The sequence below is a fragment of the Mirounga leonina genome, unplaced genomic scaffold (genome assembly GCF_011800145.1).
Source record: "Mirounga leonina isolate KUSES-001 unplaced genomic scaffold, KU_Mleo_1.0 Mir_179, whole genome shotgun sequence".
In the NCBI taxonomy this organism is placed as follows: Eukaryota; Metazoa; Chordata; class Mammalia; order Carnivora; family Phocidae; genus Mirounga; species Mirounga leonina.
In genome coordinates, this window is record NW_023270466.1 from 5,025,001 (window position 1) to 5,049,212 (window position 24,212).

General features: G+C 47.9%; 1 protein-coding gene across 1 annotated transcript in view; it reads left to right on the forward strand.

Moving 5' to 3' along the window:
- DAPK1 (death associated protein kinase 1) overlaps positions 1-24,212 on the forward strand; it is a 177,656-nt gene that overhangs the window by 84,831 nt on the left and 68,613 nt on the right. Inside the window, exon 3 of the mRNA XM_035024483.1 lies at positions 11,137-11,358. Within this exon, the coding sequence (XP_034880374.1) occupies positions 11,137-11,358 (222 nt within the window). The remainder of the gene's footprint in view (positions 1-11,136; positions 11,359-24,212) is intronic.

Sequence of the window (24,212 nt, forward strand, 5' to 3'; positions counted from 1 at the left end):
ACCGGGCAGAGTACAATTCGGGGAGGATTATCACACAGTTTCTAGAAGCTTCATTGAATCTATGCAACTCAGTGTAGTATTTGCACGATTACGTGTGCCCATTAGACTCGGCTGAACTTTACCTTTCTTGTTACCTTTGGCTAGTTTTCCCCATCTTGAATCTCTGCACCCTGAATGAATCTTTCTTTTTTGGTCATGGGATGAGGGACTTCAGCTCAGCTCCTGTTTGTCTTCCCTTGCCCCATGAAGTTATATGAACCTCCTGCTCTCTTTTTCAGCTCTTTTCCCCCGAGAGCAGCTTGCTGAGTGGAGGACAGATCCTACCTTATGACCCAGTTAACTTTGGCCCAGAAGCTGAAAGGGGATGATGTGACAAAGTCAGGATGATCACATAATGGGATTGGCCCAAGGGATAGCATGCTGAAGTCGGAATGAGTGAACAAGGGACTTACCCATCTGAGTTTCAGCTGGGCAACCCAACCCCCCACTCCATGTTTCAAACACAGTCTTGGGGCAGGAAGCCCAGATCTGCAGTCACCTGTCGTGATCACCATTGGTTAAATGGGAGGGCTGATCCTGGTGTGACACCTTTCCTTATAAGGGCCTTTTACTCTCCGTAATACTGGACTCAAAGGGCAGTCCTGATTCCAACGTGGGACTTGGTATATTTGGAGAAAAATATTTGGAGTATTGTTGTTTGTTTTATTTGTCTGTTGAAGGTCCTCTTTAGATTGCATCAAATGACACTTTTCCAATACTTGTTATCTTTTTTGCTTTCCCTTTGGCTTTAAAAACAAAAAACAGACACCAAGCACACGTTCTGTGCCCAGCCCTGATTTCGGTAGCCCAGGTGGTGCTGAGTGGGGTGGTTTTGCCAGCCCTCAGCTAGCACGGGACCACTCTGCACACCTCCATCCATCATATATAGCACTTGCAGATCTGTTACATGGAAATGTCTTGTTAAGCCCTGTGGGTTGTAAATTCCTGAAGTCATCACCATGTCTGAATCAGGCAAGATTAGATATGGCCACAAGTGACAGTAACCAAAGGAACTGCCCCCCCCCGCCCCCCCAGAACGAGATGGCAGTGTTGCTTCTAGGCTTGCATAAGCCAAGTGCCCGGGAGGCTGCTGAGGACTCGCTCTAAGGGGTTTGAGGGTCCGGGCTCCTTCCCATCATTGCCACATGCTTTCAGTGGTGGCTCTCGTGGTCCCAGGTGTCAGTAGGGCTCAAGAGTTCTCCTATGAACCGACCAGCAAATAGTACTGCACTCTGCCTTGGGGTCTCCTCTCTCCACACTACCCTGCCGGCTCTCAGTGCCTATCCACAATACCCGACCCAGCTGACCATCTGAAAGAAAAGAAAACTTAGTCTCAAGTGGTACTGGGCTTGTGTCAGGACTAAGACCATCGTGCATGTCCCCATCTCCTCTAAGCAGCCAGACCCATAGCCAGAAAGAGGCAGAGGAGTACTCACTCCTAAAACAGCAGGTGGCTTCCTCTCCCTGGCTTGACTCAGTCGGTCCCCACCCTTCTAATGGGCCAGAGTCCCGAAGGTTCTCAACCCTCCCAGTGCCAGCTTTGTACTCAGCTCCACCCCACCACACCCTGAGGGTGTGTGCCTTAGGCAGTAACCTCCAAATGCAGTTCTGGGTTGGAAATTAAAGGGAAACTGGGCATACAGAGTCCAGCCCCAGCTCTGAAGAAGAATTTAACTGGGAGAGAAGACTAAAGCGGACTTTCCTTAAAAAACTTGGATTTCAAAATTTCAAAATGCTCCATGACAAAAAAAAACAAGCAAAAAAAAAAAAATCAAAAAAGGGTTTTGTGGCCAACAACCCAAACCCTCTGAAACGCTGAATGCTGTCCCTTCTCTTGGAGAGGGCAGAGTCTGCCGAGTCTTGGGTACAGAGACCTGTGTGACTTTTCCCTAAACTTGCTTGACCCATGACACCCTTTCTCCAAGTAGCATCTGTTTATTTGGGAAATGCACTTCCAGATGCATCTCAGACCGTCCCCGTCCAAAGAGCTAGCCCAGGGACAAGTGGGGTGAGCAAATGTACTGCTACCTCTCTAATCATCCTTATTTCTGAGTCCTCACCTGCTGGGGTTTGCTAATTCCTTAATTATAATGAGGCTGTTTGAGCTGCCTGATGCTCTGTGTATTTGGTTTCTTTGACCCACTGGCAACACCATACTTGTGTGAGAAGCCAGATCCTTGCCCGCCCTTGCCTTGGGTCCTGGCTTTTGCTCTCTTCTCCTGGGCGTGGACTTCTCTGTGTGGTCCTGTCCTCCAGGAGGCTGCTCTCCCCAAGGGGTCCACTCTCTGCTCAGTTCCTCCCCACAGCGTGCTGCTCTAGTGTCTCCCAGCCGCCCTTGGGCAGCACTTCCAGTTCCGCATCTCACTCCTGACTCGAATGTGTTGTTCTGGTTCCCAGGGTGATAGGCTGGTGTTTATGCCCTTGGTAAACCCTGCCTCTCGTTGTCCATACCCTGGCAACCTGTGCTGCTTTCTTATCGGTGGGGGAACCCTTCTTCAGATCAGGTGCCATTTTTTTATTATTTATTTTTATTTTAGGGGGTAGGGGCAGAAGAGAGAGAGAATCCTCAGTAGGCTCCACACCCAGCACAGAGCCCGACGCAGGGCTTGATCTTATGACCCTGAGATCATGACCTGAGTTGAAATCAAGAGTGGGATGCTTAACCGACTGAGCCACCAATCATGTGCCATTTTGACTGAGCTTGGTAGCAGTTTAAAATCATTTTTGAGGGGCGCCTGGGTGGCTCAGTTGGTTAAGCAACTGCCTTCGGCTCAGGTCATGATCCTGGAGTCCCGGGATCGAGCCCCGCATCAGGCTCCCTGCTCAGCGGGGAGTCTGCTTCTCCCTCTGACCCTCTCCCCTCTCATGTGCTCTCTCTCTCATTCTCTCTCTTTCAAATAAATAATAAAAATAAATAAATCTTTAAAAAAAAAAATAAAATAAAATCATTTTTGAGGGGTTGTGTGTTTTTAGTCACCATCATCATCACTGGCTTTGGTGTTTTTGTAAAAGGTGTTTTGCCCTCCTGTCGTGTGTAGCCTCTCAAAGGGCAGAGAGAGGCAGTTCGGAGTGTGGGCTGCACCACGGAAGTCTTCCAAGGGAATTGAACTTGGTGCTCAAGTTCCCAGTCCCCGGAAGGGTTAGCCTTCATCGTCTGCTGAATTCTGTGCGCTGGTGGCTGAGGATGGGAGGGGAGGCTTCCACTGGGTGGACTGAAGTGCTTCCTCCTTGGCATCGCTGGTGCCGTGGGAATGCCCTGGGCGTGAGGAATAGTCAGAGTGAGGATTAGGTAGCAGCGTGTTCACGGAGTCCTGTTGGGGCGGTGGGTGTTGTGTTTCAGGGTGGGGACCGGCTTCCCCACAGAGACTAGAGAAGGTAAACTGGAGACGAGTGGCGAGCACAGCTCAGCCAGGGATCTGTGAAGGCATTTCAGTGCGAGCCTTTGGGGTTTGTTGTCAGTTTTGGTTCTGACACAGAGATCCCTCCTAACTGCTGCAGAGCTTTCTTTGAAAGATAGGGAACTGCTGCCAAGATGAGGAGCAAAGAACCTGAAACATGAGCCCCATGTGTGAACGCAGCCCAGGGGCAGCGGGGGGAGAGGCTACGTTCAAGATGGCCTGGGCATTCTTGCTCCTTCCCATTCCCTCCCATCCCATCATGCCAGCTTGTGCCCCTGGTCACCTGCTGGCCTCTCACCCTCCGTATTGAATCCTTCCCCTACACAGTTTCCCAGGTCTTGGGTCAAACCCACCATCCCAGATATTTTCGTGGCTGTTCTACCTGTCCATTGCTGCGTAACAAACCACCCCCAAGTGGGGAAGCACAAAGCAGCAGTTTACCATCCTCTCTCATGCTTCCGTGGGTTGCCCGAGTGTTCCTGCTTGGGGTCTTTCACGAGGTGGCACGACACTGTCGGCTGGGGCTGCAGCCATCTGAAGACTTGATGGGCCAGATGTTAATGTCCACTCGCCCGGCTGACCTGTTAAAGCTGCTGTCCGCTCAGAGGGAGCTGTGGATGGGGACACCTCCACATAGCTCGGGCTTCTCCCAGGCTGTTGGCGGGGTTCCAAGAGGGAACGCCCAAGAACATGTGCCCCAAGAACCAGGCAGAAGTCCCCAAATCACTTTTGCCACATTCTGTTGGTCAAACAAGTCTCAGATTCCAGGAGACCAGGATGAGAGTCCACCTCATGATGGGAGAGACGAGGTCACGCTGCGGGAGAGCATGTGAGCTGGAAGACAAGTGACTGAGGCCATCTTTGCAAAGGACGGTTTGCTTCCCCTCGCTTAGCCGCAGACTAAAACTTCAGCATCTAAGTAAAGCCATAAGGTCTTTTGGGGACCAAAGGGGACAAATCAAAATAGGTTTCATCCAAAATGGTTGAGTCCTAATGGGGGGAAAAAGTGTAGAGACTTAATACGGAGCTTTCACAGTTGTTGCAGAAATTTGGTGCTGCTTTTCAGCCACTGAAACACACTGTCCCCTGTGCTTCTTTGAGAAGTACCAAGCTGAGACAGCTTGTTAATTTTCATCCCTTATGTGAGCTCCATGTGCTTAGAGAACCCAGCACACATGCATGGCCTATTTCATGTTGGCATCACTCTCATACAGATGGGGAAACTGAGGCTCAGGGAGGTCACTGCGTTCCCACATTGTTGGCCAAGTTGGGGTTGTCATTGCTCCATACTGTGCAGGGCCCTGTTTGTGGGGCTGCCCTCACCCTTCTCCACCACTCCCTCTTCTCTCAGAAATACAAAGCAGCTCTTCCATGCCTCTCCAGCTCGGCTTTCACTCTCTCTCCTCCTGGACACCGTTCCTCCACACACTTTCTTCACCTCCCAGCTGGCGTTCAACCTTCAGGACAGCCTGACCTCATGTTCTCCCCTGGGGTACTTCACAGTGGCCGTGTCCTTTTTATGGCCCATCCCATACTATGGTGTTATGTGCTTGTCTCTCCCATTAGTCTGTAAACCCTTAGGGGTCTTTTCCTCTGCCGTCAATGTGAACTCATCCTTGAAAAATCATTTCTGTCACCTCATCTCTTATTTAAGACTTGTAATTCCAGTGTTCAGGCAGGATTCAAACCACTGATACTCTTTCAGTGCAGATCTTCAAGAAAAATAAATGGCCCATAACCAGCACTCAAATTGTGCCGAAGGTTGATACATGAATTCAAAAGTAGAAATTATTTTGCTTTAATTAGAAACCTTATTGCAAAGTCTTGGGAGGAGGGGAGAGATGGAGCTTATCATTTGATTGAAGCCAGATCTGTTTCCAGCATTCATATAGGGAACTCATAACAATAAATAGTTACCATAAACAATTTTTAACTTACATATGCTGGGAAGAGGCATTTAAAATCAACGAAAAAAATGGTATACTGTTTTAGCCCCCTTTTTCTGAATTGGCACCCACCTTCCCGGGTGGGAGCTTGTTCCAATGTGGTGTCTAGATCAAGGTCAGCAATGAAAATTTTAGCCCCTAGGTTAAGGCCAGCACAAAGGTACAACACATCGTCACGTTCAGTCAGGTTGCTCTTCCTCCCTTCTGAATGCAACACCTCTGACACTGTACATTCATCCCGTCTTTCCCCAAGTGAACAAAAGTCCCACAAATAAATGAATTTGAAAATAAAATCCGACTGGATTAAACAGAGTTCATTCAACAGCTTTACTTGTAATGCATTAAGAAGTACAATGGACCTATAAAAGCCCACATGCTTCACAAATGTGTGCATGCCATCCTTGTGCGCTGACCTTGAGAATCTTTTGTGGCTCTTTCTAATTGTTAGTATAGTGCTTCGGAAGCACACGCACAAACATGACTTACTCTTTATTGCAGTGAACTTCAGAGCATGGTGACACAATGGTTTTAATTAGTTAAAACACTTCCTGAGTTTTCAGTGGGCAGGAGAAGGCAGCACTGCCCAACTGCATTCAACCACAGCCCTCCTCTCTGTGCGTCCCCCTCACAAAGCTTTTTCCTGAAATGATTTGTAAACCCATCTGTAACTTCACAGGGGTGTGGCTTGTATTTCAAACAAAACGGACATAGGCCTGGGACAGCAACGGGGTTCAGTGACTGGAGCATTGGAGGCAAATGCACTTGGGATTCACTTCTCAAGTGTGGAACTTACAGGAAAGATTTGAGGTAACTAGAAAAAAATCTCTCTAAGGCTTGGTTTTTTCATTGATGGAAGAGTTGATGCTGATGTGAATCTCATAGGGTTGTGATAATGAATAAGGTCATATGTGTAAAACTCCTTGCGTAGAATTCTGGTTACAGTTCATTGAGTGACTACAAGGTGATCTGATTAGATCAATGAGTTAGACAAAGACATTAGGCGGCAGGTTGTTCTTTATGAAGTTTTGCTCCTTTTATCCAAAGTTTTCTTTTTTTGATAACATTTATGATTATTTTTGAATCAAAAAAAATTTTGTTAGTATAAAACTCCTTAAAGTGGGATGTGTCTCATTGGCTTTGTTATAGATCTGGCCATTAGTGGTTAATACATGTTTATTACATTTACTTGAAAGTTTCTGTGTCAAAGTGAACTTGGCTGGCTGTACCTAATCCAACAAACTGTTCTGTCAGTTATTAGGTGACAGAAAACATGAGTACATTTTTAAAAAATAACATACAGTCGATTCTCATTATTTGTGGTGTAGTTATATTCTATGATTTCACTGCAAACACTGAATTAGCAAATACTGGACCGTTAGTTCTAGAGGAAATACAGGGTTAAGTTTCTATGAGCCTCTGTTCATAACATTTCCATCATCAGATCAGTGCATAACCTTGTTTCATGTATGTTTCTGTTAAAGGGTCTTATGTAATACACATCGTTGATTCCTTAACATTGGACTCATGGCCAACAGCTCTGATAGCCCTGCCCAAACAAAGCTTATCTATCCATTACATGTTTTCTCCACAAGTCCATCACAGCCTCTGTACTTATGAGCGCTGGACTTCACCCTTTGGGGGCTATTTTAAATAGTGAAATCTCCAACAAAAAGCAAAAATGAAAAAAGCCTGTCACTAAACGGACTCTTAAAGGACATTTGTTTACTCTCTGGAAGCTGACGTAGAAGGCAGAGTGTCGCCTTGACCTGTGACAGCTGGGCACGTGCACCGCGGGTGACTCGGATCCTCAAATGACTGTGACAGCACTGCCAATGTTGATTATGAAGTTACAAGTACAGTTTAGGGGGTAGGTGACTTTGCAGATACGGATCCTGCAAAAAGTGCGGGTCACCTGTATTCTGTTTTGTCCCTTTAAATGTGCCGGTATACAGTGCATTTTCTGTTTTCCAGGGACGAAGCTGCATTCCCCCATCCGTGGACCATCGCTGCAGCTGTCCGTGGGGGTGTCTGTCACTGGGGAGCCTCTGGTGTTTGTAACAGGACGGAGGCTGGAGCTCAGGCAGCCCCCACCCCGCTCCCCATTTGTGGCGGTGGTGGCCCTGCTTCTCGGTGGGCATTTACTTTCCTCCCTGCCCTGTATGAGCTCACCCTGGCCGCAGTATCGGATTGTTTCTCTGGGATCCCATGATTTAGAAGCTCTTGCCCCCAACAGCCTAAACAATTTGTTGTTTCTTTTTTCAGTTGTTATTATTGGGGGAGGGGGATCGCGAAAGAGGACCTAGCCCCCGACGTGGGTGTGAGGGAGCCGGGGGGCCAAGGGCCGCTGCTCAGGAAGGAAAGGATGGGAGCAGCAATTCACCACCAGCCCAGCCTGTGGCGGGGGATGGGGGGCTGCGGGGGCAGGGATGTCGTGTTTGAAGGTTGAAGCCAGATGCCAGGGTTGGCTTGAGTTTTACACACTTAAACACAGCACAGCCCTGTTGCAGTTTTTTCTTCTTAGAGCTCTTTTCCGCTGGCAGTTTTGAGAGGTTGATACTTGGAGGCCTACTGCAGCACTTTGAGCTTTGACGCACAGACTGTAAGCTCGTGACTGTGGCTCCCATTGCCGAAGATGAGTAATAGCGAATAGTCGTTGAGGACATAATACTGCTGGGCGCTGTTCCAGTCACTTTCCCGGTATTATTAGCTCATTTAATCTGTCCTTTCCACCCCAAGAACCCTCCCAGGTAAGCACTATTATTCTACCCACTTGGCAGATGAGGAAACTGAGGCAGAGAGTGGTCAAGGAGGATGTAAGCCCCCAGTTACGTAGCTAGTAGGCGGGGCGGGGCACCAGCTCAAACAGGCAGCCTGTGCCCTCAGCCCCACACGGAGCTACGGAATTACAGTGAAGTGTCTTTGGTTAACACCTCTGGTTTTTAGGATCCAGAAGTCAAGAGCCGCGCATAGGCGTCATGCATGAGCTCCTGGAGGAGCCCTGCATCCCATGCCTCGGGGGATGAGAGATCTGCCTGACAGGCCTCTGTCCTCGTGGAGCTGCAGTCTTGGGAAGAGTGGAAATGGGCAAGAAATAGGCAGAAAACATCCGAGGTGCTCGGTGGATTCAGGTGCAGGAAAGAGCACTGGTCGGAGCAAGGAGGTGGGGCAGATGTTGGATAGTCAGAGATAAATAGGAAAGGTGTCTTTAAAGATAGCATTGAGATGGGTGTAGAAAAGTGGTCCTTGAAATTAGTCTACACCTTCTCGACCATCTGCAGCCAGCGTTAGTCGGGACCTTAGCCACAGCCATGGGATTAGAAACACATCTTCTCCTGGGCAGGAGGTTCTATCCCACCTGCAGGCCCTTATTCCTACCTGCTTTCCCCTCATGGGGACCCGGAAGTGTGAGTGAGGTCGACTGACCGGTGAAGGAGTGGGTTCCAGATGTTTCACTGCAAATGTGGGCAGTGCAGTCAGCTTGGGCCTGTGCACAAACTCCTGGCCTTGACGCACAGGGGGTGCAGGGCCTCCCGCTGGCCCAGCCACTGGGATGGGTGGGCCTTGATGCTTTCACCTTCCCATAATTAAAAGGGGAAAGGTCAGCATGGAACATTTGGTAGGGAAAACAGTTTGGGATAGTCTTTGAGTTTAGGCTTGCATTTACGTTCTTTGAGTCTCTCCTAGCTTTTTGGTTTTGTTGTTTAAAGCAACGTGATTCAAGCCATTGAGTCTGCCTTGAATCTTTACAGCCCCTGAGAAAAGTTACAGTGCTGGCCTGACAGGCATTCATGGGCCCAGCCCCTGGAAGCATGGGTTGTGTGTGGGTCGGAGGTCCTGGGTTGGACCAGGGCACTGCCCCACCCGACATCCTGGGACCCCTTGGGAGCTCTCAGCTGGGACGTGATACCCTCTTTGTGAGAAGGGGGAATGTAAGTACCACTTCATCAGACTCTGCAAAGTAGTAGCCGACTTTGTTCTAGAGTCAGGCTGTTTTCCTTCCCCATAAGCCCCATCTCTGCTGCCCACTTCCACCCTCCAAGAGAGAAAAAGCCCAGTTCTTTGCTCTGCAGAAAAAAACGGAAGATGTTGTAATACAGTCGTAACAGATCCCATGGCTCTTTAAGGTTGTGAGTTTACAGGCAATTGGTGTTATCGTTCTGGTGTGATTTATCTTCAGCCTCTCTATTCCGCTGCGGGGGGAAAGAGAGTCTTAATAACCTGTCGTGCAAAAATTTGGCAGTGCCAGAGAAATAATCCTTTACTCTGTGTTTTTCTTCACTGACCTCTGCTGCTGACGTAAATGAGTAACGTATTCAAGTATCCATTCTTTAACATGGAAATGTTACTGTTCATTTGATTTTCTCTCCCCCTTTTGTCTTCATGTGAGAATAAAGCTAGTTAAAAATAACTGTGATAATTCTCTATATAGCAGTTCTCCAGCATCTGCCAAGAAATATACAGATCCTGTGATGGGTGGATCCACCCTACTTTGGGCTCTGGGGAAGAAGCGAGGTGCCAGCATTAATACAGGAAGGGTCCTTTGTATTGTGTTTCACTTACTTTCAGGGTAGCTTACTGACCTCTCAAGACTTTCCCTGCTTATGTATTCATTTTATCATTTAGTGTTAAGTTCTGTTATTCTTTTATGTATAGGTAGGAGGCTCTGGTTCCATGCCGTGGCATAGGATGTATAGGATGCTTTCCTCTGCAAGAAATTGAAAGCCCAAATCAAACTGGCTTTAGCAGTAAAGGGAATTTATTGGCTTCTGTTGCTGAAAAATCCAAAGGCAGATGGCTTTCAGGCTAGGGTTGATCCAGCCATTTCACAGTGTTACCACAAACCTGGTTCCTTTTCTTCTACTGGCTCTGCCTCTGCAATGGTTGGCTTTAAACCAAGAGTGGACCTCCCCCTGGTCCCCGATGGCTGGAAGCAGTGACTGGGGTCATGTAGTTAAGTGTTCACATCCAGAAGAGAGAAGAGTCTCAGAAAAGGTCTTTGTCTCTGCATTCTCCAAAAGGTCTTACTTAGGTCATGTGCCTGTCACTGGAGCCAGGAAGATACAGTACACTGATTGGCTTAGCCTAGGTCACAAGATGCATATCTGTAGGTGGGGTGTGGAGTCAGCTTCCTCAGAAGTGCAGGATCCCTAGAAAGGAGAGAGGGAGGTGATGCTGGAGAAGCCACCAACAAATATCAAGTGTATATGGCTAATCAATCCCTGAGGTGTGAACAAAATACATAGCTTTTTTTTTTTATTCTGGATGTTTAAATTGATAAATATTGGTGCTAGAAATAGGTCACTGAAGGCAGGGCTCTATGTATTTTTCTCAGTTCGCTCATCTTGATCCCTTGTTTTCCCTGGACATACAGGAGAAAGGCTTGTCAGAAGGAGGTCAGGTTGGGGAGCTCCTTCCTGCTATCCCAGAGTCTGAAATGGGAGGGAGGAAGGAAGCACAGAAATGGAGGCATCATTCCCCATTCAATAAAATATTCTTCAAGACAAGATTATCTGTATTGCTTGCAACATTATTCTTAAAGAAACAGGTTTAATGAAATGGAAACGTACTTAAGAAATAACCCTGCTTGATTTGTTTATTTCCCACACCACAGACTTTCCTACTCACCATTCCGTGGCCCCTCCTTGCTCGTACCATGCCACATCCTTGCCACATCCGTGCTCAAATCCTGGGTTTTGTAGGGAGCAATAAAGAAATGTGTAAATGACCTGTAACCTCTTATCCTCTGTCTGCAGTGGGCAGTTTGCAGTCGTGAAGAAATGCCGGGAGAAAAGCACTGGTCTACAGTATGCCGCCAAGTTTATCAAGAAAAGGAGGACGAAATCCAGCCGGCGGGGCGTGAGCCGCGAGGACATCGAGCGGGAGGTCAGCATACTGAAGGAGATCCAGCACCCCAACGTCATCACCCTACATGAGGTTTATGAGAACAAGACAGATGTCATCCTGATCTTAGAACTGTGAGTGCGGTCTGCGTGGCTGTGGCGGGGCCGGGGAGGCACAGGGTCAGGGGGTCAGGACCGTTGAGGTCCGCCCACGGCTGCCCTGCGGCGGGACAGGAATGAACTCTGCTTTGCCAAATCCGAGAACAACCACGTGCTGCCTGCCCCGAGACCCGTCTGAGGTTCTCTAGAATGATGCTGAAGAGCGGCTTCCACGAATGTAGTGCCACCTGATTTGCAAGAGGGTCCCCAAATCTTGGGTGTTCCTCTTCCATTGTCATGACGTCATCTGATTCCTGAGCTGTCTGATCAACTTTAAGCTTATGTTCTTTTTCTCCTCTCGCTGTTCCTCTACTTCCCTCGGTTTTTCTACTTTTCTTCCTCTTCCCTCCATCTTAGCACCCCCACCTCCATTCTCAGCTGTTGGAACTGTCAACTCTAATTACATGAGAGGGTAAAATTGAACGAGCATCACTCAGAGGTGATTATAGGACTTGTTTTTAAAGCCGTTCACTTATTTTCTTGGGCAGGCCCTGCCTGTCGGATGTGGTTATGGGCAACGGACTGTAGTGTGTTGTTCTGTGATGTGTCTCTCTGTCCCCAGGCCCCTGTCTGAGCGTCCCACCCCTCGCAAAGAAGCCGGCTGGCGGGGAGGAGAGGAAGCTCCACAGGAGCACCTGGCTGGGGATGCCTCTGGGCTGTGGGGATGGAGGGAAGGCATCAGGGCCTTGAGGGCAGGAACCACGGGTGGAGCAGAAGAAGCCAGGGTGACACACCAGTCCTGGGTGGTTCTTAAGCATTGATAGGCCTTTCTGGTTTCCTGGGGCCTCCGGAATTCAGATCTGCTCTTCTGCCAGCCAAACAGCTCCCCGTGTTTGCAGATCTCTTAGGGTTAGGAGGTGATTTTTGAGACCAGATGGGATGGAAGGAAGTGAAGGGGGCTTTATGGAGGGCCCAGCCTAGCCCCAGGGGCCCCACACTGCAGGCACTCTGGGCTTTGCCCTCACAGGGGCCTGAGGGTGCCCACAGCTTCTTGTCTGTCACTGGGATGTGGGTACTTTTTTTATGGGTCTGAGCAGCAACTTGCTTAATTATAAATTGGGGTTATGATAGCTACCCCCACAGGGTCTTGAGGAAATAAGTGACTTGAGAATTGGACGATACCTAGCACAGTGTCTGATTCGTGGACATCTTTCCTTCCTCCCTTTAAACCAGAAGGTTCTCAGCCTCTGCCCTACAGACATTGGGGGCTGGATAATTCTTTGTTCAGGGACCATCCTGTGCCTTGTGTGATATTTAGCAGCATCTCTGGCTTCTACCCATAGATGCGGGTGGCACCCTTCCCACGGGCTGTGACAACTAAAACTGTCTCCAGACAAGGCCACGTGTCCTCTGGGGGCAGAACACCCCCTTCTCCCCATTGAGAACCCCTGCTTTCAGGAAGAGCTGGGCTTTAAGAGCACAGGGGATTAAGGGGCTTGCTGGGGTACAGCCAAGGAAAGAGACATGTCACAGTGTAATCCTTGCTTTATGTGGCGACTCGTGAACCAGACAGAACCAAGATCAAAATCCAGGCCAATCCTTTACTGTCCATAAGCCTGCATTTCCTGTCTTAAGGCTGTTTTAAGAGGCTACGAATACAAAATTCCTGGGGAAGAAATGTTACAGATCACAGCTGTTTTGCCTTTTCAGAGAATTATTAGGTTGTGCCCGGTGACTCAGGAATGTTGCTTATCCTCTTTATACCCGAGCTGTAGGGTGATGCTGTGCCTGCCGGCCCTTATGGCTCCCCCTGGCCTGGGCATGTCCTGGACTCAGCTGCTGATGCCTGACCCCGTACCATAGACATTTCCCCTTAGGTCCATTTATCCTGTGCATCAGTTGGGTGACACACAACTGTTTTTTTTTAACCACTTGATTTTTACAATTTTTTAAAATATCATATAGTTAATCTGATGCTGGAGGAGGGGTGTGCAAGTCTTAGGACGTTAACACACGTTTAAATCAGGATTCAGAATAGTCCCATCCCCTGCCCCCCAGCTCCCTTGTCTCATTCCTTTATAGTCACACACACCTTCCACCCCCTACCTCCTTGCAACCGCTAAGTTCTTCTGTCTTCTCAAAAATGTCCTATAAATAGAATGATACAATATTCAGCCTTTTTTGAGACTGGCTTCTTTCACTCAGCATATTACTTTCGAGATTCATACACGTGTGTTTCGCTCCTTTTTATTGCTGAGTGGGATTCTGCTACATGGATGCGTGTTTGTCCACTTACCCCTTGAAGGACATTTGGGTTGTTTCTAGTATTTGGTGATCATGAATAAAGCTGCTATAAACATTCACTTACAGGCTTTTGTTCGATCTCGAGTTTTCATTTCTTTTTTTTTTTAAGATTTACTTATTTATTTGAGAGAGAGAGAGCAAGAGCAGGGAGGGAGAGGGAGAGAGAATCTGAAACAGAGTCCCCGCCAAGTGCAGAGTCCGACACGGGGCTCGATCCCACAACCCTGAGATCATGACCTGAGCCAAAACCCAAGAGTCAGAGGCTGAGCCAACTGAGCCACCCAGGCGCCGCAAGTTTTCATTTATTTTGGATGAATACCCATGAGTGTGTAACTGCACGTGTAATTTTATGAGAAACTGCTGAGCGGTTTCCTGAAGTGGCCGCACAGGATAGCAGTCCCTCCAGCAAAGGCTGGGAGGTCCAGGTGCCCCACCAGCACTTGGAAGTGTCGGTATTTGACAGGGTCAGCGCTAGAACTGTAGCCATTCTAGGAGATGCAGGCACGTCGTGGTGACCTTGATTAAAGGTTGAGGGAGCCCACCGAGAACGGCCTTTAGATGGAAGGAACAGGAGAGGCCCGAGAAGACGTCCCTTCCCCATGGGGTCAGCTGCATCTTTCTCCTCCCTGAGTATTTGCCCTTCACAGCTTCCAGCACCCCTTGAGCTGATTGTCCCTGTCTTGTTACCCACTGGGCACGTGGGGAGTTGTGATGGTGACGTTTATGTGTCAATGGGGCTGTCCAGACGTTCGATCCAACATTATTCCAGGTTGTGCCTCTGAGGGTGTTTCTGAATGAGATTAACGTTTGAATCAGTAGACTGAATAAAACAGATCACCTTCCCCAGGGTGGGTGGGCCTCATCCAATCAGTTGAGGGCCCCAGTAGAATAAAAGGGAACATTACCCCTAATAAGAGGGATTTCCTCTTAACTAGATGGCCTTGGAGTCTAGGGCACTGGCTTTTTCCTGCCTTAGGACTGCATTGAACCATCAGCTCTCCTGGGTCTCTAGCCAGGTTCAGCCCACTCACCCTGCAGACCTGGAGACTTGTCAGCCTCTGTGATTATATAAGCCAGTTCCTTAGAATGAATCCCTGCTCTCTCCACATATGTACACGTACCTCCTCTTGGTTCTGTTTCTCTGGAGACCCCTGACTGATACAGTCAGAAGGAAAGTATACCCTTGTTTAGACATCACAAGCCTGTCCCATTGGTGTATACTTACTTCGCCATGAAGAGGTGTTTTAATTTTTTTTTATTAACATAATGTATTTTTTGTTTCAGGGGTACAGGTCTGTGATTCATCAGTCTTACACAATTCACAGTGCTCACCATAGCACATACCCTCCCCAGTGTCCATCACTCAGCCCCCCAATCCCTTCCACCCCCTCCCCCCTAGCAACCCTCAGTTTGTTTCCTGAGATTAAGAGTCTCTTATAGTTTTTCTCCCCCTCCGGTTTCGTCTTGTTTCATTTTTCCCTCCCTTCCCCTATGATCCTCTGTCTTGTTTCTCAAATTCCTCATATCAGTGAGATCATATGATACTTGTCTTTCTCTGATTGACTTATTTTGCTTAGCATAATACCCTCTAGTTCCATCCACGTCGTTGCAAATGGCAAGATTTCATTTTTTTTTTTGATGGCTGCATAATATTCCATAATAGCCAAACTATGGGAAGAACCTAGATGTCCATCAACAGATGCATGGATAAAGAAGATGTGGTATATGTATACAGAGGTGTTTTAATTTTTAATAGACAATTGAAAATATTGGGTCTGCCTGGGAGAGATAGTCATCTTCGTCTTGGAAGAAATTATTTTTCTAAGTTCTGTCAGCTTTAAGGGAAGATTAGTCATCAGTGACACATTCCATCTCTTCTTTTCTTTCTTAAGAATGCTGAGGCAGGGACGCCTGCGAGGCTCAGTGGGTTAAGTGTCTGTCTTCAGCTCAGGTCATGATCCCAGGGTCCTGGGATCGAGTCCCACATAGGGCTCCCTGTTCAGCAGGGAGCTTGCTTCTCTCTCTGCCTGCCGCTCCCCCTCGTGCTCTCTCTCTCTCTGATAAATAAATAAATAAATCTTTTTTTTAAGAAAAGAATGCTGAGGCATAGTGGTGGTTCAGGAGAGAATCAAATGTATGAATTTGTGAGAAAATAACCCTATGATGGTATAGTGGCCACTTGTCTGAATCCCTGGGTTCAGTAATCTTTCAGTGGATATACTTGTCTGATTTATTGCTTTGGGATGAACTCCCTGGTAAGTAGAGCTTCCTTCAGGCTTTCTGATGAAACGTGTTCCCCTCCTCGAAAATTTGTGCCTGACTCCCACTTATATGTGTGAGCTGTCACCGACAGACTCCAGGCCCATCCATACAGCTGAGGTGAAGACACCCCAAGCCACCACTCTCTTCCCTTTTTCACCAACTGCCTCCCATGACCTGGGCGGGCTACGGAAATGGCCTCTTTTCTGTCCTTTGAAGAAACTACCTGGTGTCTGTGTCAAAGGCACAGTTGTCAAATCCTAGTCTAGGATCTGCCCTTTAAGAATTTTGTAAGCCTTGCAAGTAGCTTTAAAGAATGAAGTCCCCCACCCCGCAAACCTGTTCTACTGGGAAAGAATCGTTTGTTTCGCAGCCGACCTGCTGTTGCAGCTCAGCACAGCATGCACACAGAGGAGGCGTACGTGATGTCTGATCACGATTTCATGCCTTCCCCGTCCCACTGTTCCCTCGTGAAGCCATGCCAATCCGGAACTCTCCTCTGACTCTGCTGTCGCTCACCTGCGCATTGTCCCATGGGCAAGCCACGACAAAACTTTGAGGTCGGTACTTGACTCATTTCGTAACCTGTTACCTCATAGAAAGCGAAACTAAGCTCTCAGAACTTAAAGTCAGTGCTAATCAGCTTCTAGAATTCCATTCTTAAACTTGCTGCTTAGAAATAACTACGATTTTAGGCTATAGATAGTGGTGCATTTTTCTCTCTAGCTCTCCTCTGTCCAGACATGGTTCAAGCCCAATGGCCTCAGAGGTCAGAGAGGTGATGTAAGTGAGCAGGTGTGGTCTGCAGGAAGCCTCAGGGTTGGGGAGGCATCGGGGAGCGGTGGGGACTGTGGCTCAGCCGGAATCCCGATGCCCCACATCAGACCAATCAGTTGATTGCTGCCATGTGCAATTTTAGATCTAGTGTTGCCAAGTCTTGTAATTTTTTCCAAGAAAAGTGTGTAATCTAGGCTTTCAACATTGGCAGTTCATAGTATACATCCACAGAAAAAATAAAACCTATCTGAAGGCCATACCTGCAGAGACCTGAGACTCCAGTCTGTTTTATTATAGCAGTTAAATATTAGTTGTGGGAGAAGCAGCGTGTGATAAATACGGTTGCAGACAGCCCAGAAGGGCAAGACGCACACTTAGCATGGAAAGTGATTTTTTTTAATGTATAGTGTGGTTTAACACAGTGGTTCTCAAACTTCAGCATGCATCAGAATCTCCTGGAAGGCTTATGAAAGTGTACATTACTTGGCTGTACTTCCGGAGTTTCTGATTCAGTGGGTCTGAGTGGCACCCAAGAATTGGCATTTTAAACAAATTCCCAGATGCTGCTGCTGATGGTGATCTGGTGATCGTCTTCTGAGAAGCTGTTATGGTTGACTTGTGGCCCTCCGGGCAAGATATGTTGAAGTCCTAACTCCCAGTACCTCAAAATGTGACCTTATTTGGAAACAGGATCTGTGCAGATGGATTTCGTTAAGATGAGGTCATTTTGGAGTGAGGCGGGCCCCTAATCCACTCTGGCTGGTGCCATCATAAGGAGGAGGCCATGTGAAGATGGGGGATTGGAATGATGTGTCTGTAAGCTACAAGGAGAGAGGCATGGCACAGCTTCTCCTTCAGAGCCCTCGGGAGGAACCAAGACCACCAGCACCTTGATTGTGGACTTCAGCACCTCTGTGAGGCAGTCGGTGTTTGTTGTTTTAAACCGCTCGATATGTGTACTTTGTTAAGGCAGCCCTAGCAAACTAATACGCAAGTGCTAGTTGAATAGAACACTGTACTTCCTAGACTGGGAGCCCACTCACACGCTAGTCTAAAGTTCTGTAAGCAAGTCAAAACTGGAACAAAATACCTGATCACGGCGGCTCCGCCAGGCGACTAAGCCACAATGTGATGCGTAAATCTTACTCCCTGCTGGAGGCCTGGGCAGAAGAGGTGGCAAGGTCTTAACTGAAGGCAGGAGCGGACATCACCCCATCCCCACCTGCTTTGGGATGGTCATCCCTGTAGCTTTGAATCACCTATCTGAAAGTTATCATGTGAAGATTTATAAAGTAAAAATGCTCTCATTGCCATGTAAGTAGTGACACGGTGGGATGTGACAGGGAAATCAAACCTGTTTGGGTTTTCCAGTCTTACATTTTTCTCCTTATTTGTTCTGCTTGGAACTTAGAGCAGATCTTGAAATCAGAGTAGCCCTTTTCTTAGCCAACTTGCGCACTCACTTGCTCTCTCTTTTTGTGATAGGAAATTCAATTTAATTAGTATACTGTGGTTGTAGCCAAGTGCAGGGCATGGAATGAATAAGGCATTCTGTTAATATTTTTCAATTTAGAAATGTAAGTTTTATTTGTTTATTTTTTATTGTGGTAAAAAACACATGAAATTGACCCATCTGAACCACTTTTCGGTGTACAGTATTGTTGTTTGCCCACTGTTGTACAGTAGATCTCCAGAACCTTTTCATCTTTCAAAACTGAAAGTCTATACCTTTGGAATAACAACTCCCCTGATGAGCTTACTTTTTGACTCTGGCCAGGTTAATAATTGCTGGGATTCAGTTTGCTCATTGCAAACAACCACTGAGTTATACTCAAACATTAGCGCAATCTTAGGTCACTTTAGTCAGGATCCTTGTTAGAAGTTGGCTCCCTCTCTCTTTCATCGCCAAGCGGACATGAGCTTTTTCATCATATATCAGCACGGTGTCTGTGGATGAATTCATGCCATACTGATGTTAGAGGGTCTGGAATCACAAGAGCTTTTCAAGGAGAAAATGCAGTGATTGGAGTGATGGTCTCAAGCTACCTTAAAAGGGGCAAAGTTGTGTGAAGCAGAATGCAGTTGTAGGGACATGTGTGATGCTGGTAAGTGAGGTGTCTCTGATGCTGGGGGGCCTGCCAGCCCCCCCCCCGACCTGTACCCCCACCCCTGCTCTTGGCTCCGCTCCTCTCCGGGTCCTCACAAGACACAAAAGCACACTCAGATTTCTTCAGTGCTTTTTTTTTTTTTTCTTTTCCCTTTTCCCCCTGGCTACCTTTGTTCCCTCTTCTCTGAGCTCACGCCAGCTCTTTTGACTTTTTGAACTTTTGGTTTTATTCAGAGAGGTAATTTCGAGAACTGTGCTGGGTTGCACTTTCGGCACCTTGCTCCTCAGATATCTGCTGTTAGGCAAGAGCAGAGAACCAAAGTGCATTTGGCGGCAGCCCTACCTTTCACAACAGAACAAAATTACATAAAATAGGTCCTCTTCCATTCCGGCGCTCTCTCCAGAAACAAAACCCTGTACCTACATCTCCCCCCACACTCTCACTTCTTGCCAGCGCCGTTGAAAAGTGTTCCCTCAGTGTTTATTCAGTGGGCATTTTCCCTCACATAAGTGGGGTATTTGGTTGCTGAAAGATCTTAGAAAATTTGGGAAAATGGAAATTATAAAAACTACATGTGGCATCTGAGCTCAAAGATGTGTTGTTGTTTTTTTTTATCACATATTCGTTATCTGAGTATCTGGCTTGGTGTTCTCTGTGCTGTATACGTGAGTTAATCGGTATTTGCAATCTTTGCTTACCTCCAAGAAAGACCTGTGGCCGCTGAGGTCTGGTAGATGGGTAGCAGCGCGACCTGCCAGCCAGCCTTACGAACGTCCGTAGCCCCACGGACAGGCTGGCTGTTCGTGGACCCCTCCCCAGGGACCACAGACTGCTTTATGACACTCTGGGGTAATCCACATCCCCGGGAACGGTTCGCCCTTCCTCTTGGAAGCCATGGCATGAAATCCTATTATTCTTCCTGCCTTGGTCACTAACTCCCCTAACCAATACTTCGAGAGCATGTAACAGGGGAATTCTGTGGGATTGTGGCTTAACTGGCCCCTCAGACATTCTTATCTCCTCTTTTGTCCTGTCGCGTCTTCCTGCGGGCCCGGTTTCTTCTCTGTGTGGCTTGGGCCATCCCAGGGACGAGTCACAGGCTCCCTGTCCTGCTTGGCTTCCTCTCTACATCCAGGGCCCAGGTCCCTCCCAGGCCAAGGGCTGCCATTTTGGTGCTCCAGGCTCAGCCCAAACCTTGCACCTGGCTTTCCTCCATGCTAGTCATATGGCACCCACGTCTAGGCACACTGTGCTCAGAATTCTGGGATGGTGGACGGGTTCAGCTTGGAGACAGTAGCCTCGGGGGACTCAGCCCCAAAAAGGAGAGCACCCTGACTCCAGGACCTGGGTGGCATTCCCTTCTTAGGCCAGTGTCCACGGCAGGTCAGTAGCAACCACTCCCGATCATCCTCGAGCCTCTTAGAGCCTCCTTTCTGCCTCATGTCATTGCAAAATGTTGCTTAAAAACAAAGGGAAATACTTCTAAAACAACCTGGTATTTGCTTTTTTTCTCCTAATTTATATTTATAAGTAACCGAATATTACCTGACCTTCTCATGTTTAGTGGCTCCTTTTCTTTCCATGAGTGGGATTTGTTTTTAATGCAGTCAGAGTCACTGTAAGTGCAGATGAGGGGCGTGGTGGTCGGTATTTGCACGTGCCATCCTCAAGTGCCAGTTTCATCTCCTGTCTGTGAACCAACGCAGTTCCCACGCGTGGCTGCCGTGTGACCCGAATGCTGCTGTGTGGACAAAGTTAGACGTGAGACATGGGCTTCCGGACCTGGACTTCCCTTGGTGATAGAGGTGTCCGTGGCTTTTCTCGCCCAATATTCAGATGGGGAAATTCAAGTCGAACTGATTGTTTCAGAAACATAGGGTAGAAGGTTCACATCTTCTAAGGTCCTTCCAGTTTGGTGTGGATCTTCGCCAACTGTCTGGAGAAAGAGGATGTAGGTGAAGGACGAGAGAGGCTTTTCTTGGAGAAGAGAGGGAAGCTGCGCTTCACTTGACTCTTTGGGTCAGCCGCTGTGGGGCCCCTGCCTGGCCTTACCTTATTCAATCCTTGGATGCAGCCCCAGATTATCGTCACCAGCCTGCAGATTCAGGAAGCTGGGTCGGTTCTGTCCAGATCCAAGAGTGGGGGATTCTGATTCACAGACAATAGCTTTTCGGGGAGGAAATTTTTTTGTCTGAGTCCTAAAATTCTGCCAAGCCTGTGTAGGACTTAGCCTACAAGGCCCACTGCCCATCTTTTAAATGCTGTCATCTTTGGAGGTGGTGGGGGAGGCGAAGGACATAGAAAAGATCCCCTCAGAGCACTGAGGGCTCTCCAAGCCTGCCCCACTCACTCTCCTCCTCATCTAGAGCTAGGCCAGTCACCTTGACCATTCCCCCCAGGGCAGTGATTTTCAACTTTCAGTGGATCTAGAGCTGTATTTGTGCCTCTCAGTTTCCAACCAGTGACGTTGTAGCTTTTGGCCACTAACTTGGACTTGGAGGACCTTTCTGTTTCTCCAGCGCTGCTTCTCCGGCAGCCGTGTTGTACTTGCCCCTCATTTCTTAGCATTTCCACGATGCTGGGAAAAGGCAGAACATGTTCTAGTGCAGCTGTGGGAATAATGGAAGTCCAGGAGGCAGGATGGCTTTGTGGCAGCTTTGGTATTACAGCTGCGTGTGCATATTTGTCCCCCTCGATATGTTTCTTTGAGGGCAAGACCGTGCCCACCTCTGGCACACACAGCACTTAGGACTGTGGTCCAATAAATGTGTGAGAGTCCAAACAGAGCAAGAAGAACATCATGATGTAAGGCAAGGGTCATGGGTGTCTCAAGAGCCAGTTGACCGCTGATGTAGATGTTTTTATTCTTGAGTTGCTGATCTACTTGCTTGGGCTTCAGGAAACCTACTGTTGACTAAGTCTTCGAGAGGGTAAGGAATAAAACCTAGACTACAATAGCCAAAAAGTAGAAACAACCCAATGTCTATCAACTGACGAATGGATAAACAAAATGTGGTCTATCCATACAATGGACTCTTATGTGGCCATAAAAAACAATAAGGTACAAATACTCGCTACAACATCGATGAACCTTGGAAATGTTATGCTAAGCGAAAGAAGCCAGTCTCAAAAGACCATATATCATATGACTAGATTTATATGAAATGTCCAGAATAGGCCAATTTGTAGAGACACAAAATGAATTAGTGGTTACCAAGGGCAGACAGGGAAGCGGTGACGGGGACTGGGGGTGGCTACTAATGGGCACAAGGTTTCTTTTGAGATGGTGAAAATGTTCTTTTTTTTTTTTTTTTTTAAGATTTTATTTATTTATTTGAGACAGAGAGCATGAGAGGGAGGAGGGTCAGAGGGAGAAGCAGACTCCCCGCCGAGCAGGGAGCCCGATGCGGGACTCGATCCTGTGACTCCAGGATCATGACCTGAGCCGACAGCAGTTGCTCAACCAACTGAGCCACCCAGGCACCCTGAAAATGTTCTAAAATTAGGCTGTGGTGACAGTTGCACAACTCTGTGAATACTCGAAAAACCACTGAACTGTACACTTGAAGAGAGTCAGTTGTATGGTATGTGAGTTTTATCTCAATAAAACTTTAGAAGACATCTCTGATGGCTCCCTACTTCCCATAGAATGGGGCCATGATCCATAGAATGGTGTAGGATGTTTAAATCCATGTCCAGCCTCCTCCTCATATCCAACCATTTCTCCTCCACGCCTTTCACCTCTGCCCCTGATGCTCAGCCCACAGAGAAGCTCTTGCCTTTACTAGATTATTGCATGTTCTTACCCCCAATCCATTGTTTATGTTTCACTTCTGCCTGACGTCCCAAACCTTGCCCGCCTGGAGAACTCCTACTCATCTCTCAAAGCCCAGCTCACACATTATCCTCTCTCTCTTTGGCTTACCCACCTACCCCAGTTAGATTTAATTGTTTCCTTAATGTGTGTTTTCATCACCTTTTAGAAGTGTGTTGGTGATAGCACTTACCGTAGTGTATTTTAAATGTCTATGTGTATTTCTCCTGCAGGGGACTGTGAGCTTTGCAGAGGATGTGCCAGCATTTTACTTATTTGTCTCTCTGCCTCTGTCTCACCTCTCTCTAGAGGAGGGTGTGAATACTAGCACGCAGTCCATGCCTGGTAAAAGTGGTTGAAGTTGAATTTAGTCAAGGAGGCCAACGGGGAAATCCTGATGAACAGCAAAGAGGGGTAGAGTAAGGACAGTGGGGCTGACAAGAGGGAATGAAGCTGAAAGTTCTGCATCATTCATGATCTGCTGAAAGTAGCCTCTCTCCTGAGAACAGAACAGTTTGTCACACTACCTGATTTCCACGTTGGGCCTGAGAGCGCTGGGCCATCTGTGTGAGCTGGGTGCCTGGGATGAAGAAGGAGTAGCCTGGAAGGATAGCTGGCGGGATTCTGAGGGACGGGAACTGAGAACCTACTATGTGCCTGGCATTATGATGCTGGATGTCAGATTGTCACGGGTGTCTAGTATCATGATGACCGTCACATGGCAGGGACTCAATCAACATTTATGCAAAAGGAAAAGAAAAGAAAAAAAAAAAAAAGAGAAGAGGAGGAGGTGAGCTCGTCAGACAATCAGAAGTCACCTTTGCCCAGCGTAGCATTCCTCATAGAGCCGACCTTGCTCAAACCCTGGCATGGTCCCAGGCTGACTATGCCGTTGAAAAAGAGATCCAGATCTCAGCTCCATCTTTCTTAGAGGCCTCAGGTGGGGGTGGTTCTCTGCTCTCTGTCTCCTCTTCCAACAGAGCAGGGTTCAGGCTCCCCGCTCTGCCAGGGTGTTCAGTAGGAGGCACTCAGCTCCGTGCCTGGCTTCTGCCAGTGGCTAGAATCTTTAGTGCTCCTGGAGGGAAACTGAGGCAGGAGGTGGTCTGATAGCTTCTCTACCTGCTGAGCGAATGTCCTCTCTTTCACCTTTCTCACCTGCTCCTCTTCCAACTCTGCCTCCTCCTCCTCAAATCCATCCTTGGACACAAGGGAAGGACCACTCTGCTTTAAGCCCATTTTCAGTCACAGCTTTCCGTGTCTCAGGAGGTGGCTCAAGGACCCCCAATCTGATGGACCAGTGGTCTGTCATCCTGGGATACCCACGTCGTTAACAACAATTAGCAGCTTTCATTTGAGGCCTTTGGGCTGGATTGTCAGAGAGGATAAACCCGGTCCAGGAGTGGGAGGAGCGCTGGGTCCCTGTGCTTCCCTAGATAATAGCCGTCCCTTGTTTTCAACTAGACAGGACTGATTGATTTTGGAATAAACCTCCATCTATGGCTGTACCAGCTTGGTGGACTTCCCACTGGCCTTTTGTTCCAGCACCTGTTACAGTGACCAGGCTGAAGAGATGTCTGGCTGCCCCGGCTTTTCCGTTTGCTCCCATTTTGCTTGGCCTCATTATTTCT